The sequence below is a fragment of the Lynx rufus genome, unplaced genomic scaffold (genome assembly GCF_022079265.1).
Source record: "Lynx rufus isolate CCGP_SWC_20201006 ecotype Redwood Valley unplaced genomic scaffold, mLynRuf1.p SCAF_9, whole genome shotgun sequence".
Taxonomy (NCBI): Eukaryota; Metazoa; Chordata; class Mammalia; order Carnivora; family Felidae; genus Lynx; species Lynx rufus.
In genome coordinates, this window is record NW_025814897.1 from 101,493,820 (window position 1) to 101,509,352 (window position 15,533).

Genomic DNA, 15,533 nt, shown 5'->3' on the forward strand with positions numbered 1-15,533 from the left:
ATACTGCAATTAAAATTGTAGCCTTGAAATTTGATTTAAATATCCTGCTGGAAGATAATCCAATAAATTACGATGAAAATCTACTTAAAATTTAAAGCATCTTAAACAGGTGATATAAAAGATATCTTAAAAATCACAAATGGTGGAATAAAAATGCATAGAAAAAAACAAGAGAGCAATTACAAATATTGTATGTGGCTAATTTCATGTGATATTGTTACTTTGGTAACTTTTGACTCTAAATACTGAATCCCTTTCTTCTGTAACAAAGATTTTACCAGAAATAAGACCTATGTTTGAGGACCCAGCAAAATTAGAGAATAATTAGATCGAAGTCCTGAGTCCAGAGAGAAGATGCACTATTTACATTATACCAATTTGGGGACATGTATTTCAGTATTAACAGAAAGCAATTACTTAGAAATATCTTCATGAAAAGTGTAGACTTCAATCAACCCGCAGAAAAATTAGTTCAAAAAATTTACAAAGCATATCAGACAAATGGAGGGATCCTCCTCCTGGTAGTGAAATTCCATAAAGCCTTCTTTACTTCCTCATTTCTAAGGCTGTAGATCAGGGGATTCAACATAGGGATCACTACTGTGTAGAACACAGAAGCCACTTTGTCCTGACCCAAGGAGTAGCTGGAACTAGGTCTCAGATAGGTATAGATGGCGGTGGCATAGAACAGAGTTATCGCTGTCAAGTGAGAGGCACACGTGGAGACGGCTTTGTGCCTCCCCTGCCCTGAATGCATGTGGAAGACAGAGAAGAGAATGTAGGAGTAGGAGGTGAGGATGATCAGCAGAGTCCCGGCCAGATTCGCACCAGCAAATGCGGAAAAGATACTTTCATTCACGTGTGTGTCAGCACAGGAGAGTCTAAAGAGTGGAGGGCTGTCACAGAAGAAGTGGTGAATGACGTTGGAACCACAGAATGGCAAGCTGCCTACATAACTCGTGTTAACCATGGAGTTCAAGAATCCTGCCGTAAAAGCCCCTGCTGCCATTTTGAGGCAGGCTGTCCTGGACATGATCAAGGAGTAAAGGAGGGGGTTGCATATGGCCACGTAACGGTCATAGGCCATTAAGCCAAAGAGGATGGCTTCGGTTGTGGCCAAGGCGATGAAGAAGTACAATTGCAGGAAGCAGCCTGCGAAGGAGATGGTTTTCGTCTCTGACAGTAAGTCTGCCAGCATCTTTGGGGTGATGGCGGAGGAATAACAAACATCCACAAAGGACAGGTTAGCCAGGAAGAAATACATGGGTGTGTGAAGTCGGGAATCAGTGCCGATTAAGAGGATCATCCCAACATTCCCCAAAACTGTAAGGGCGTAAATCCCAAAGAAAAGCAGAAAGAGGATGATCTGTAGCTCCATGGTGTCTGCTAATCCCAACAGGATGAACCCCTCCAGCGACGTGTCGTTCTTGCCCCTCATGTGTTACAAATACAGTTTGCTGAAACTTGCATTAGGTGTCGATATTGCCAATATTGCTTATGGGAAATAGAAATGTGAATGGGGTTATTCATACATCGGAAAGGAAAAAACAACCTAGGGTAGTACAACACAGTAAATAGAGTGGCACAGGAAGTGGAAAATTGGGGGGACTAAGAGGTGAGCTTTATGAGCAATTGTCTGTGTGATGTCACTAGTGCAAGGCCACAGACATGTCACTCAATTCCTGTAAAAGCCATCTGTGTTGGTCTATTCTTTCATTCCAGCTAATAGCTAAATTCAATTGATAAATATATCCTTGCTGAAAACTCTCTAATTTTGTGAACGTTTATGGGAGTTTAACTCAGATGTATTTTTTCCCACTCAGGCCCACTCTGGATATTCTTTAGTACCAAAATTCATTCATTGCCTGCCAGAAATCATTCTTGTCTACCCAAGGAGCAACTACATTGACCATTGCAAACAACCAATAGGTTGTCACCTCTCATAAAAGTTTAAGAACGATTTTGTAGTGTTTTCAAAGTGAATCGAGGGACGTCTGGGTGGCTCAGTCGGTTAAGTGTCCTACTTTGGCTCAGGTCGTGATTTCATGGTCTGTGGGTTTGAGCCCTTCATAGGGCTGTGCTGACACCTTAGAGCCTGGAGCCTGCTTCCGATTCTGTGTCTTCAGCTCTCTCTTCCCCTCCCCTGCTCCCTCTCTCTCTCTCTCTCTCTCTCACTCAAAAATAAATAAACCTTAAACAATAAAAGAAAAAATAAAAGTGAATCAAACAATTGTTCTTGTGACAAAGTACACTCTCCGTTAGCATCTTCTAGTAGCAGGCATGCTGTTTGTCCACCTCAGTGCGTTACGGTGCCAAAGCCCGATAAATTCCTTCCTCATGTCTTACCTGCGTAGTGTAGTATTTTCTTTTTTATTAGGAGTTCTCAGCTGAAGCTCCGAATGAAAAGAAGAACCTTTTCATTTTTAAAATGCAATGCAATGCAATCCAAATTGGAATTAACTCTTTGTTAAAATTTAAGACACCTGGAAAAATACACATTTCCATGCTTTTATATTGTTTTTCATAAAGAGAAATGGGTAACCATTGGAACCAATTTATGAGTTTTCATTGTTAGTCAATCCCCTAAAGGCAGAAACTCCCGTCTTAAAGGAGAACACAATATAATCACATGCAGATCTACGGGCTCAAACATTATGTGGGACCCTTCACCACAGAGTACTTCTTGATCTCTATGTTACTTTAAGGGCTTGCCAAAATAATTGATGAATCACTATATTATACACTGTATGTTGACTATGCTGGAATTTAAAGAAATTGAAAAACTGTCATTTGCCAAAAAAAAAAAATTAATTGGTTATTTGTTTCCTCTCTCTATGTATTGGTAGTTTATCCCAAATGGGTACATGGTCAACCACCAATTTATTATTCTTCCCTTGCCTTTTTAAAAATTGAAATAATTATTCTTTTCCTTTATCTTTGTGTGTACATGTTTGTGATGTGTGTGTATGTGTGTGTGTGTGCATGTGTACAAGCACACACACTTTTTCCCTTTGGGCAAGTTTTATCCTTCAACCCAACTCGAGACCTGAGTGAATTTCATAACAATGAGAAACTAAATCCATTGTACCATGTTTAAAGAATTACTACGCCCTGAGCAAATGAGGCAATAGATGAGAAAACTTAACTTCTTTTTTATGATTTTAGAGTTGTGTTGGCTTTTGCAGTTATTGTCTGTGATTCTGTCCCTAGATGGGGGTTAAAAAAACAACTTTCCATATCTAAGTATAAAGAAAACAAGATGGCCAACAAATACATGGGGCATCCGTATGCACAGAGTCTATTTGCATAGAGAACTTGAAATATATTACATTTGTCCACTTAAATTCCCAATTAATCCTCCACACCAGTCTTTGAGGTTCACATTATTATTTTACACATTTTGTAGCTGAGGTTTCAAGCTATTAAATGACTTTTCAGTAGACAAATGGTTAGAAAGTGGGGGGATCAATTTGATCACAATTTTCAACAGAAAGAATATTCAGCTACCTAACTTTCCTATCTTGTTCCTTTTTATCATAGTCACTTAGAACATTATAAATAAATAAATAAATAAATAAATAAATAAATGCACATATATGTACACATACACACACATATATACTGCACACATCTGTTGCATGTATCTTCCAGTATATAGAATCTTCCAGTCATTAGACCAGGGAGACTACTTCTAAAAAAAGGTCTCTAACATCATGCAATATATTGCTTGAAAACATAACTTGATGTAAAGATGTCATCCTCATGCCATTAAAAACTACCTCCTAATTCATATATATACATATACATATATGTATATATGTATATATATGTATATATATGTATGTGTATATGTATATATGTATATATACATATATGTGTATATATGTATATATATGTATATGTATATATGTGTATATATATGTATATATATGTATATATATATGTATAAATATGTAATGTTTATTTATTTTTGAGAGAGAGAGAACAGGGCAGGGGAAGAGAGAGAAGGAGACAGAGGATCTGAAGCAGTCTCCATGCTGAAAGCAGAAAGCCCGATGTAGGGCTTGAAACATGAGATCATTAACCTAGCTAAAGTCAGATGCTTAATCAACTGAACCACTCAGGTGAGCCCATAATATTTATTTAAAATGTATATGAGTTATCATGGGAGCAAGGGAAGGAGATAATGTTATGAACAAAGAAGAGATCAATATTATTCAACCAAACTTAAAACAAAGACCAAAAACCAATATTAAAATGGGGCACCAGGGTGGCTCAGTCAGTTAAAAGTTCGACTTCAGCTCAGGTCATGATCTCGCGGTTTGTGAGCTCGAGCCCTGCATCAGGCTCTGTGCTGACAGCTAGGAGCCTGGAGCCTGCTTTGGATTCTGTGTCTCCCTCTCTCTCTGCCCCTTCCCCGCTCACACTCTGTCTCCCTCTGTTTGTCAAAAATGAATAAATGTTAAAAAAAATTAAAAAATATATTACATTTATTGAACAAGAGATTATAACAGAAAATCTTGAGTTTCATTGGAGAAAAAGCAGAAAGGACAATAAATTTAAAAAATGTTTCCATTTAAAACACGGTTAAAAATGGTAAAATAATGAGTTGGAAGCTGTGACCTTTTAAATTTGTTTTTTAGTGTTTTATTTATTTTTGAGAGAGAGAGAGACAGAGTGTGAAGGGGGAAGGGCCAGAGAGAGAGGGAGACACAGAATCCAAAGCAGGATCCAGGCTCTGAACTCTCAGCATAGAGCCCAGTGTGAGGCTCAAACCCATGAACCCTGAGATCATGACCTGAGCTGATGTCAGATGCTTAACTGGCTGAACCACCCAGACGTCCCTGGAAGCTGTCAGATTTTTAAAGTCAGGTTTACTGTACCACAGTTTTCCTACAGGAAATTATCACCATGTTTAAGTACACAGTTTCATGATTTTTGACCAAGAAAGTCTTGCAAACACCAGCAAAATCAAGACAGAGTATTGCTGTGCTAGCCTAACAAATTCCATTATACCCCTTTATAGACAATTCCATCCCTTTCTCCAATCTCTGACAACCAAGGGGAAACCATTGATGTGATTTATCTCATGCTTTTTGTCCTCTGCAGGCTATGATCTAAATGGAATCATGCTGGAGGAGGTCATTGAGAGGATGTGACCTCTAGTTGAGTTGTGATCTGAACTTAGGCAATCAGAGGCTCCTTACTCCTCTCCTGTCTTTGAAATGCATGTTCTACCCATTATTCCAATGTTAGCAGCCATGACAAGGATGTAGCCTTGAGAGAGTAAGGTGACGTTGAGATCTTCTGGACTGAAAACATGACTAAATCCAGGTAAGGCCTCTGTATAAACTTTTAAATTTCCGGTGAGCAGGTGTAGCAACCTTCTTGTCTTGCTTATTAAACCTGCCACCAGTGGAGTGGTCTACCTCTTCCTTAGGTTTCTCTTTGCCATCCATGCTTGGGGCCAATTTGCAAACCAACCATAGGAATGTAGCCTTTTGAGTGTGGCTTCTATCCTTCATTGTAACTTTTGAGATTCAACAATGTTGTTACTTTTATCCATGTTCCCCCTTACATTACTAAGCTAGTCCCTTCTATATATGCATCATCCATTGATGGCAATTGAGTCTGTTTCCAATTTAGAGCACTTATGTATAAAGCTCCTCTTCCTGTGGACCTATGTTTTTATCCTGAGTAAATAATAAAATTGCTAGAATCCATAGTAAGTGTTTAAAAGACTGACAAGCTTTAACAAAATTATCGTGTTGCTTTTTATTGCCACCAACAACGTCTGAGAAGTTCTGTTGCTTTAAATAATCTCTAGCACCTGGCATGTTCTTTCTGTTTTTTTTTTTCTTTTTTAAAGTTTTAGCCATTTTAATAGTTATGAATGTGTTTCTTATTGTGATTTTAATTTGTTTCCTTAATGACTAATCATCTTGAACATTTTCATGGGCATATTTCTACCTTTATTTTACTTTGGTGAAATATCTGTGAAAATCTCTTGCTTATTCTGTTATTTGGTTGCTTGTTTTATTGCTACTGAGTTATAATAATTCCTTATATATTCTGGATACAAGTCTTTAAATGGATATGCACTTGCCAATATTTGTTTTCTAGTTTGTAGCTTGACTCTTTATATTTTTATAAAAATATAAAATATCACTTATAATAAAATATATTATATATATTATTTTATATAGTGTATAATATTATATATTTGTATTAAAATAAACTATATTTTTATAGTGTCTTTTTGAAAACAAATTATACTTTTAAGTACAGCTTATTAAATTTATTTGTTTGTGCTTTTTGTGCAATATTTAAGAGAAATGTTCCTAACTCAAGGTGAAATTATTTCCTCCTGTGTTTTGTTCCAGAATTTTTAAATTAAATTTTACTTCAGGTCTATCACTTTTCCCTTGACTTGGGTATATGGTTTGACATAATTTTCCTTTCTCCCTCCCTCCTTTCTTCCTTCCTTCTCTCTCTCATTTCCTCTCCTTTTATTGCTTTTTCTTTTTCTTTCCTTTTTATATTTTTTTTTCCTGTGAATTAATGTCCAATTGATCAACCAATGGGTTGAATCTTTCCCTGGGTTCCAAGGTCATCAAGCTCTGGGAAACTGGTGTTTCTCAGCACTCCTCTGCATAGCTGACTCAAATCCAGGCTTTGGCACCTGAGTTGATAATATTTGTCACTCAGGGGTAGGGCCACACACACACACACACACACACACACACACTGAATCCATAAAAAGAGGAAGCCACAGGGATAGGGCTGTCTTCCCGAAGTCAAGCTCACTATATATCTAGCAGGCTTTCCATGTCCCTATAGAATAATAAGGAGATGATAGGGATAGGTCTGGTCTACTTTCTGAAGACCTCTGTGTTATAAACTTTGCCAAAATCCTGATCTTTAATCTGATGTAAGTGGTGTGGTGCTTGCATTCGCCTGCTTTTGCACAGTAACTAGTCAAAGTAGCCATGACTTTTATGACCTGGTCAGACCTAAAGGGAACATCTCATGGCATCATTTTCTTAACAGGGTTTAATGTTCATAGGTGCAAACTTTTCTGTCCTGCCACAGATGACTCCTCTTGTAATAATACAGGAAAAACAGAAAACACTAGAGCTGCTCAGGCAGGCTTAGAATCCTGATGATGTTCTTGGTTATTTCTTTTATAATGTACTCATTTCCATTACATACACATAAATAATTAAGGGCTAAAATATTGAGTTTGTTGGAATTACTTCCCATAAGTAGGGAGGATTGGGTAATATATCCTTGAGCAGAGACGTCATAGAGTTTGAGACCCTTACATTGCATATTGTATCTTTGCTACTGTGGCCTTCTTTTCAGTGCCATCAGTGACTTGCTTTTTGCTACATCCAATGGATTTATTTTACTTTTTAACTTAATAATGTCTCTGAAGAAATCTACACATCTGTGAAAACTCAGTGTGTGGATTTATTCACTTGTATTTGATTCCTTCTGATTCTCTTACAGACTTTCACAGAAAGTGTCTAGGAAATAAACTCTAGTGTTTTGATAATTGCAATCTCTTGACTCAGTATAAATTGGACTCATCACAGGGCCATTACAGTTTATGAGGTGTAGGGTAAGTCCTGTGTTTTCACATGTCATTTACTCAGTTATGACCAAACAAAAACATTGACATAAAAATGGAGTTTGAAAGGATAATTTTAAGTAAGCTAAATATTTTTGTTATTCATTCAGTTACATGATGAAGAGGGTATTCATTTATGTTGATTCAGATTTCTATATATCTTGACATTATTACATAAGATTGTTGTGATATTTATATAGTTTTTAAAACTTCAACATCAAAGGTAGAATAAAGCCCTTAATTATTAAAGTTCATTCAATTATATTCTCAGGACATATTAATAACAAAATTTATCATTTTCAGTTACTGGTTTATGTATTTTTTCTTTTTTACTTTTCTAACATTTTTTTGGGAGCACAAAGCTTTATAATATTGACAGGTTAATAGAACAGTGTCCGTCATATAGTAGACATTCAACAAGTATTTTAGAGAAATTAAAAAAAAGTATGAATAGACTTGATTATATTTTAAACTGTAAAATTATAAATCTTTAAGTCATCTTATACATAATTAGAATCATAATTCATCACTTCCTAGATTGTAAACATGTTTTTCTGTACAATTTAAGGATCAAAATGTTAATATTTTATTATAATAGTTTTATTCAAATTAATAAAGCAAATACACATAATAAATTGTGCATTAATATTGTAGGAAAATTGGTTATTAATTTAGTCATTTCTGTTGCTGAAATTCATGAGTGGATTTTTTTATACTTAGAAGAATGAAAAATATGTTGATTCATTAAGTAACTGTGATGTCTATTAATTTCTCTTGAGATTCAATAAGAAATAACATAATTAGGAAGCATTCTGATGTTGAGCCTTATATTTTTCCCAATGCAAAAGGTAGTAATTCACAATTTTCAAAGGGATTTATTACATTATAGTAAAAAAGGTTCGTAAGGAGTCTTCATTTTCTTATCCTATAGTAATTATTTTTCTCTCACGGTATTCACCACCATGGTACTTATCCCTTCAGTAGTAATTGAACTGTATGCTCCTTAAATTTAAGCTAAAAAATGCACCAAAGGTTATTGTTGATGAGATCCATTGGGCATTAATTTTGAAAGGTTGATCTTTCTCAAAAGGTAATAACATCAGCGCTGCAAATTTGTGGCTTAAAAAGGTGAAATGATAATGCTTTTGAAAATAGTGGACAACCACCTTTAATGGCATGTCTTCCTTTGCAATTTAATGGCTAAAAGTGTATGATTAGTTCCTTGGATTTTTGTTCCAAAAGATTTATCATTGAAAAGGTTTTTTTTTCTTTCCTTTTTTTTTTTGTATCTTCCTTTATTGTAACAATGGTACAAGGCAAGCCAGATAAATTGCATTTGGAGGCTCAAACATAATTTTGATTAAGATTTAAAATTAAATTGACATACTGTTATCAAAACTAATAAACAAGGTTAGTTATATTCACTTTAAAATTAAATACAAAACAATGACATTCAATGTTGTCAATTCTAGGTAACAATTCAATGGAAGGTGCAGGTAGCAGAAAAAAACAAAACCAAAAACAAAACAAAATTTTAAAATGTATATGGAATAGATTCTTGGAAAAAGTAAAATAGAAATTTATGAGAATAAATAAAAACATTTGTCTGAGTTGTTGAATTTAGGATGCATATCTGATAAAAAACTTAGTTGTATTTTCTGACAACTTCAGAAAATACTTGGATGTAATTTTTTGAAGGTTAACATTTGTAATATTAAATGTCCTTAAAAAAATAATCGAGCAATGGATACTCAAAACATTTGTAAAGAAAATTATAAAACATTATTAAAAGATTTTAAATAATTATGCATTGTGACACCATGTTTATAAAGATGGTTTCATATTTTAAAGATACATGTGTTACAAAGTTGATCTTTTTTTTTTTAATTTTTTTTTCAACGTTTATTTATTTTTTTGGGGACAGAGAGAGACAGAGCATGAACGGGGGAGGGGCAGAGAGAGAGGGAGACACAGAATCGGATACAGGCTCCAGGCTCCGAGCCATCAGCCCAGAGCCTGATGCGGGGCTCGAACTCACGGACCGCGAGATCGTGACCTGGCTGAAGTCGGATGCTTAACGGACTGCGCCACCCAGGCGCCCCACAAAGTTGATCTTAAACACAGCACGATTCCAAACAAAATTTCAAAAATATTCTGAAAGTAACAAGTTAATTTAAATATATGCTGAATAACCCCAAAAAAAAAGGTCTACTCATTCCTAAAGAAGAATCTAACAGAGAGCAATGCTATTACATGAAGAAAAACTTACCAATGAAGAAAGTTTAATATAGGCCGATGATTAGAAGAGTCAGATCCACATGTGATAATTAGAAGAAACAGATCTACACGTAAATAAAACTTTAATACAGTCCAGGATATCACTGCAAATGAATGGAAAACATATGTTTTTTTAAAAAGCAGTGAGGAAAATATATTGCCTGCATTCAAAAAAGAAAAGATTCCTACTTAATATAATAGGCAAATAATAATAATTAATAATAATAATAATAATAATAATAATTCCAGATATGTGTTAAAGATTTAAATATCTGACTCCCCCACTGTGTTGGCAAAAACAATGTTAAATGCTTGACTATAACAAGTGTTAGGAAGTATATGGAACCTGAGGTATTTTGTGCTGTTTTGGGGAGTAAAAATATGAGCAAGAAATTTAGAAAACATTTTGTTATATTTTAAAGTTGAACATATATATACTCTGTATCTAATCAATGCCACATCTAGGGATGCACTTGGATAAAACTCATACTGTGCACCCAGTGACATATAAAGCAGCATTCATAGCAGCATTAGTCGTGATAGCACGTCAGTGACAATTTAATGTGACAAGTTAAGGAAAAATAATACTACAAAGCTGTAAAATTAAAGAGTGCAGCGGGATGCCTGGGTGGCTTGGTCGGTTAAGCCACTGACTCTTGATTTCAGCTCAGGTCAAAATCTCATGGTTCGGGGGGATTAAGCCCCGTGTCGGGCTCTGTGCTGACAGTGTGGAGCCTGCTTGGGATTCTTTCTCTTCTCTTTCTGCCTTTCTCTGGCTTGTTCTCTCTCTCTCTCTCTCTCAAAATAAATAAAAACAAACAAACAAACAAACAAACAAGCAAACAAATAAATAAGGCAGGAATACATAAGAACACTAGAAACATAATATTGAAGAAAAGCACTAGCAATCTACCGGACAAACTGGATGCCAGCACGTTCATAATATTCAAAAATTAAAAAAAAAGTAGATTTGTTGAAAATATCTTTAAAGAATATGGATGAATCGATTTTTAAAACTGAAAGCTAGGGAATGAAAAATACAGAAAGGTGGTCGTCACTGTCACAGAAGCAGGATTATAGGGGTGATCACAGAGACCTTCCAATCTGGGCAATTCTCAAAGTTCTTTGTTTTCTTTATTTAAATCGGGAGGTGAGTGTATATGTATTCATTTATTTTTGTTTTCTAATATTTGTTTTATATGTTTGGAGTGTATATGTATTCATTTATTTTTGTTTTCTAATATTTGTTTTATATTTTTGAAGTCGATCAAGTTTCATCTTTTATGTGTGAAAGAACAATGAAGTTTAAAATCTTAATTAAAAGAAAAAAAAAGAAAAAGAAAAAGAAAACCACTTGAGGAAATTTTTTGAGTATAGTACTTAGGTCAGAGGTGCCCAAGATGGCCATCGGGCTTGGTGATTTACTAGAAGGACCCAAAAAATTCAGGATCACGATTATGGTTATGGTTCATTGCAGCTACAGATTGGGATTAAAATCGGCAAAGGTAAAAGGTGTGTGAGGCAGTGTCCAGAGGAAACCAGGCATAGCCTCCTCTTGTCCACTCTCAGTGATGTCACACAGACTGCACTTGGTTTTCCCAGCAATGTTGTCTGATGAAGTCTTGCCAATCAGAAAAGCTTAATCAAATCTTTGTGTCCAGGGTTTCAATGAAGGACAGTACTTAGGCTTGGAGAGCCCACGTAACTGTCCTTAGTTACTTAGTTTCCAACTGCTCCACTCCAGAATTCAAGCTGATTCAGCCTAGCCCAAGGTGTTCAAAGAAACCCCAGGTGTACAAAAATAGGCATTTACCATAAATCACATCATTAGCTTAAACTGTTTGTGGTGGGAACCCGGCATTCAAATATGCTCTCATCAGGTAAGATATTCCAAGATTTCAAAAGTTATCTGTTGGGAGTTAGTCAAAGGCCCACTCTTGAAGATCTTTAGAATATGCAGAGTTTGGGCAATCCAAACTGACTGAGTTAACCCTCTACTGCACAGTACCAAAGTGAAAAAACTTGGTGACAGTGATTGTTACATAATTATAAGCTGGCTCTTTAGTTTTGTCAGTGTAGAAAAATGAGTTAATTTTTAAAATGTTAGTTAATTATTCTTTATGAATATAATCAGCTGATTACTTCCCTTTATAACTACTATTCCTAATATGGTACTCTTACAGTACAGCGCATGGTGATCCTGAATCATTTTGCTTTTTCTTGGTAGAGGAAACAAAAAACTTTCACAATTTTGTCTATAAATGTGTAAATCCCAGGTTCTTGGGAAATATATATATATATATATATATATATATATGTTTGCCTTGCACTATCCCATGAAAATATACAACTATCTGCAATATTGAAGAACAGAATGTTATATGGCATCTGCAAATACCAGCAATCTAGAAGCTCTGTTTCCGTGGGTACTGTCATTTAGGGCATGTTGGTATATCCTGTGTTTGAGTTCTGTACTCAACTACCAACGTGTGGAAGGGGGGTTTTCCCCCAACACCACCAAGCAAGCTATGCTTTGTACACTAGCATAGTATATAGAAGGGTATCCTACAATGTAACTCAATTCTGACACTGTCTACCTAAAGGTAGCATCAGATTCCACAGGTTAAGGATTCAGTCCTGCAAGACTGCCCTTGCCCTCAAATGCCATTCATAAGCCTGGATTGTTACCCATGTTTCTGATAGACTGGCTATTGATTGGAGCTTCCAAGGGCCCCCTCCTGGGATTATAATTTAAGGTCTCTGTCCTACAAGATTCTCATTCCCTTGAGGTGCCCATTACAAGTCCTGATTGTCACCTGTACTTTTGACTGAAATGGCTAAAACTCAGAGGTTCCCAGGTCCCTCCCTTGGGTTTAATTAAATTGCTACAGTGGCTTGAAGAACTCAGGGACACATTTCACTTACTGGATTAGTAGTTTATTATAAAAGGACATAACTCAGAAACAGCCAGATGACAGTGATGCATGGGGCAAGGTATGAGAAAAGGGTGTGGAGCTTCCTTGCCTTCTGGGAGAGGGTTCCACTCTCCCTGAATCTCTGAGTGCTCACCAATATGGAAGCTTCCTAAATCCCATACCTTCAAGTTTTAATGGAGGCTTTGTTACACAGGCACAATTGATTAAATCATTGGCCATTGCCAATAGATTCAACACCCAGAACTCTCACCTCCCCTTCCCAGCCTTAGGTTGACATAGGGACATCCCAAAGGTTACCTCATTATTAACATAGCAGAAGACATCTTTATATCTCTCACCAGTTAGGAAACTTCCAGGGGTTTTATTTGTGTGTGTGTGTGTGTTTATCCTTTTATTTTTTAAATGTAATTTATTGTCAAATTGGCTTACGTACAACACCCAGTGCTCATCCCAACAAGTGCCCCCCTCAATGCCCATCACCCACTTTCCCCTCCTCTCCCACTTCCATCAACCCTCAGTTTGTTCTCTGTATTTAAGAGTCTCTTATGGTTTGCCTCCCTCCCTCTCTGTTTGTAACTATTTTTTTCCTCTTCCCTTCCCCTATGGTCTTCTGGTAAGTTTCTCAAGATCCACATATGAGTGAAAACATATATCTGTCTTTCTCTGACTTATTTCACTTAGCATAATACCCTCCAGTTCCATCCACGTTGCTGCAAATGTCATGATTTTATTTTTTCTCATTGCCAAGTAATATTCCATTGTATATATAAACCACATCTTCTTTATCCATTCATCAGTTGATGGGCATTTAGGCTCTTTCTATAATTTGGCTATTGTTGAAAGCGCTGTTTTAGAAGCCCTGTGCTAGAAACTGGGACAAAGAACAAATATGTATTTTTTATTATACATCACAATATCACATCCTTCCTAGGTGGAGGCACATTTTTCTAAACCTCATGTTTCCTACCACATAAAAAATGCAACATACTGATAAACAGCTTTCAATTCTGGAGATTATATCTTCTATATGGGTGAGTCCACTTTTAACCCACTCGGTGGTTCCTTTAATAGGTTGACAACTCTGTGCAGGACGCACAGCAAGAAGGGCTCTTCCAACTGCAATGCAAGCAGTTCCAGGCCTCAGTCATTTTCATACAGCATTTCCCAAATTGACATGAGCATATCAAAATGATATGTGCAATAGCAGAAGCCTTTAGAAATCTTAAACAGATCAAATTTTTGTTTCAGCAAATGTACTTCCCCCATCTTGAAAAACAGCATTATCTTGCTACTGGGTTCTGGCTGAGATAGAAATGCCTGACCATAAGACACCAGGTTATCATGAGTCCTAAATTTTCTATTACGAACATGGTGTTATAACGTCTCTTATTGATAAAGTCAGGTACTCTATGAAGAACAGTATTATTTCATGGAATTTGCATATGTGAAGCTGGGCCTGAGCAAATCCTGAAGGTTTAAGTAATTTTCAGGAGACCCCCACTTACTTTCCCAGCACAGTGTGGCCCCAAGGGACTCTATGGCCAATTAACAGAAGAGTTTAAACAAAAGCAAAAGCAAAACAAAACAAAAAAATACAAAAACGAAGCCCGGTTTTTGGGAAGATCTACATACGGTAGTGATTGTACCTCAAAGAATGTACTGCAACAGTATTTTTACCCCAGACTAGGGAATTCCTAAAGAATATTGGATGATTTATCCATTAAGTAGAGCTTCTAGAAGTTCTAGAACATTTTTATCTACACTGCTTGGTAGAAGAGATCTATTTCAGTTTGGCCAGTTGGTCAAGAACATGAAGGAATACAATTGGTAGCAAAGGGGAGATTCAGGGAAGTTATATGTGGATGGACTTCTTGGTATGGGTCATGCACAGTTGACGACACACCCCTAAACATGATTCTTCCCTACTCTGGTTCAACTGTTTGTATGAAGGAGAGTTAAATTTCCTCTGATGCACACAGTAATGTTTGGACTGAATCGGAAGGCAGGAATGTCACAATGCCTTTTCAGCCCCTCAACTAAGGTCACGGAGAGAAATATTTCATCCTCCAGCTCCCTAGAAACTAAAGCTCGAATATGTGCACTACTCTTGGCTAATCAAAATTTCCAGTCCTAACTTAGAATTCAAAGCAAAATGAAAGATTATTCACAACAGCTGGAAATGCAAGGGGCCGGCGATTGTCGTATATGAAACAGACTGTTTCCATGGTGAGATCCTCGCTCTTGTCTATTTCCTTTGGTTCCTGCCGGTTTCTCAAGGTCCTCACCTTCCCGATACTCTGAAGGAATTATCCAGTCTATTTTCTGCTTTCAAAGGGCATATCTGTCCTACTGCTGTTTCTCCATATCAATGTTTGTGAAACACGATAGTACCCTTAAAGTGAAGGATCTTTGTGTTTTAGTAACAGACACACACTCCTTATAGAAAGGGAAATGTTCTTCACTATTACATATGTTGAAAACACAATGAAGAGATTCCTATTTTTGTATTTCTTTTTGCCGGATGTGTAGGGTTAGTCAATGAAATAGGAAAAAAGAAAAAGAGAAAGAAAGAAGGAAAAGAAAGAAAGAAGAAAGAAAGAAAGAAGAAAGAAAGAAAGAAAGAAAGAAAGAAAGAAAGTGATTTTGGCATCTGATCTTTTGTTATTAAAGATCTGACCTTTTGCTTA

General features: G+C 36.2%; 1 protein-coding gene across 1 annotated transcript; it reads right to left on the reverse strand.

The window, feature by feature from the left end:
- Window positions 1-597: 597 nt before the first annotated feature.
- Window positions 598-1,438, reverse strand: LOC124504844 (olfactory receptor 5F1-like). The gene is given in 2 exon segments (XM_047070429.1): window positions 598-633; window positions 635-1,438. Coding segments are annotated over 2 exon segments (840 nt in total).
- Window positions 1,439-15,533: the final 14,095 nt, after the last annotated feature.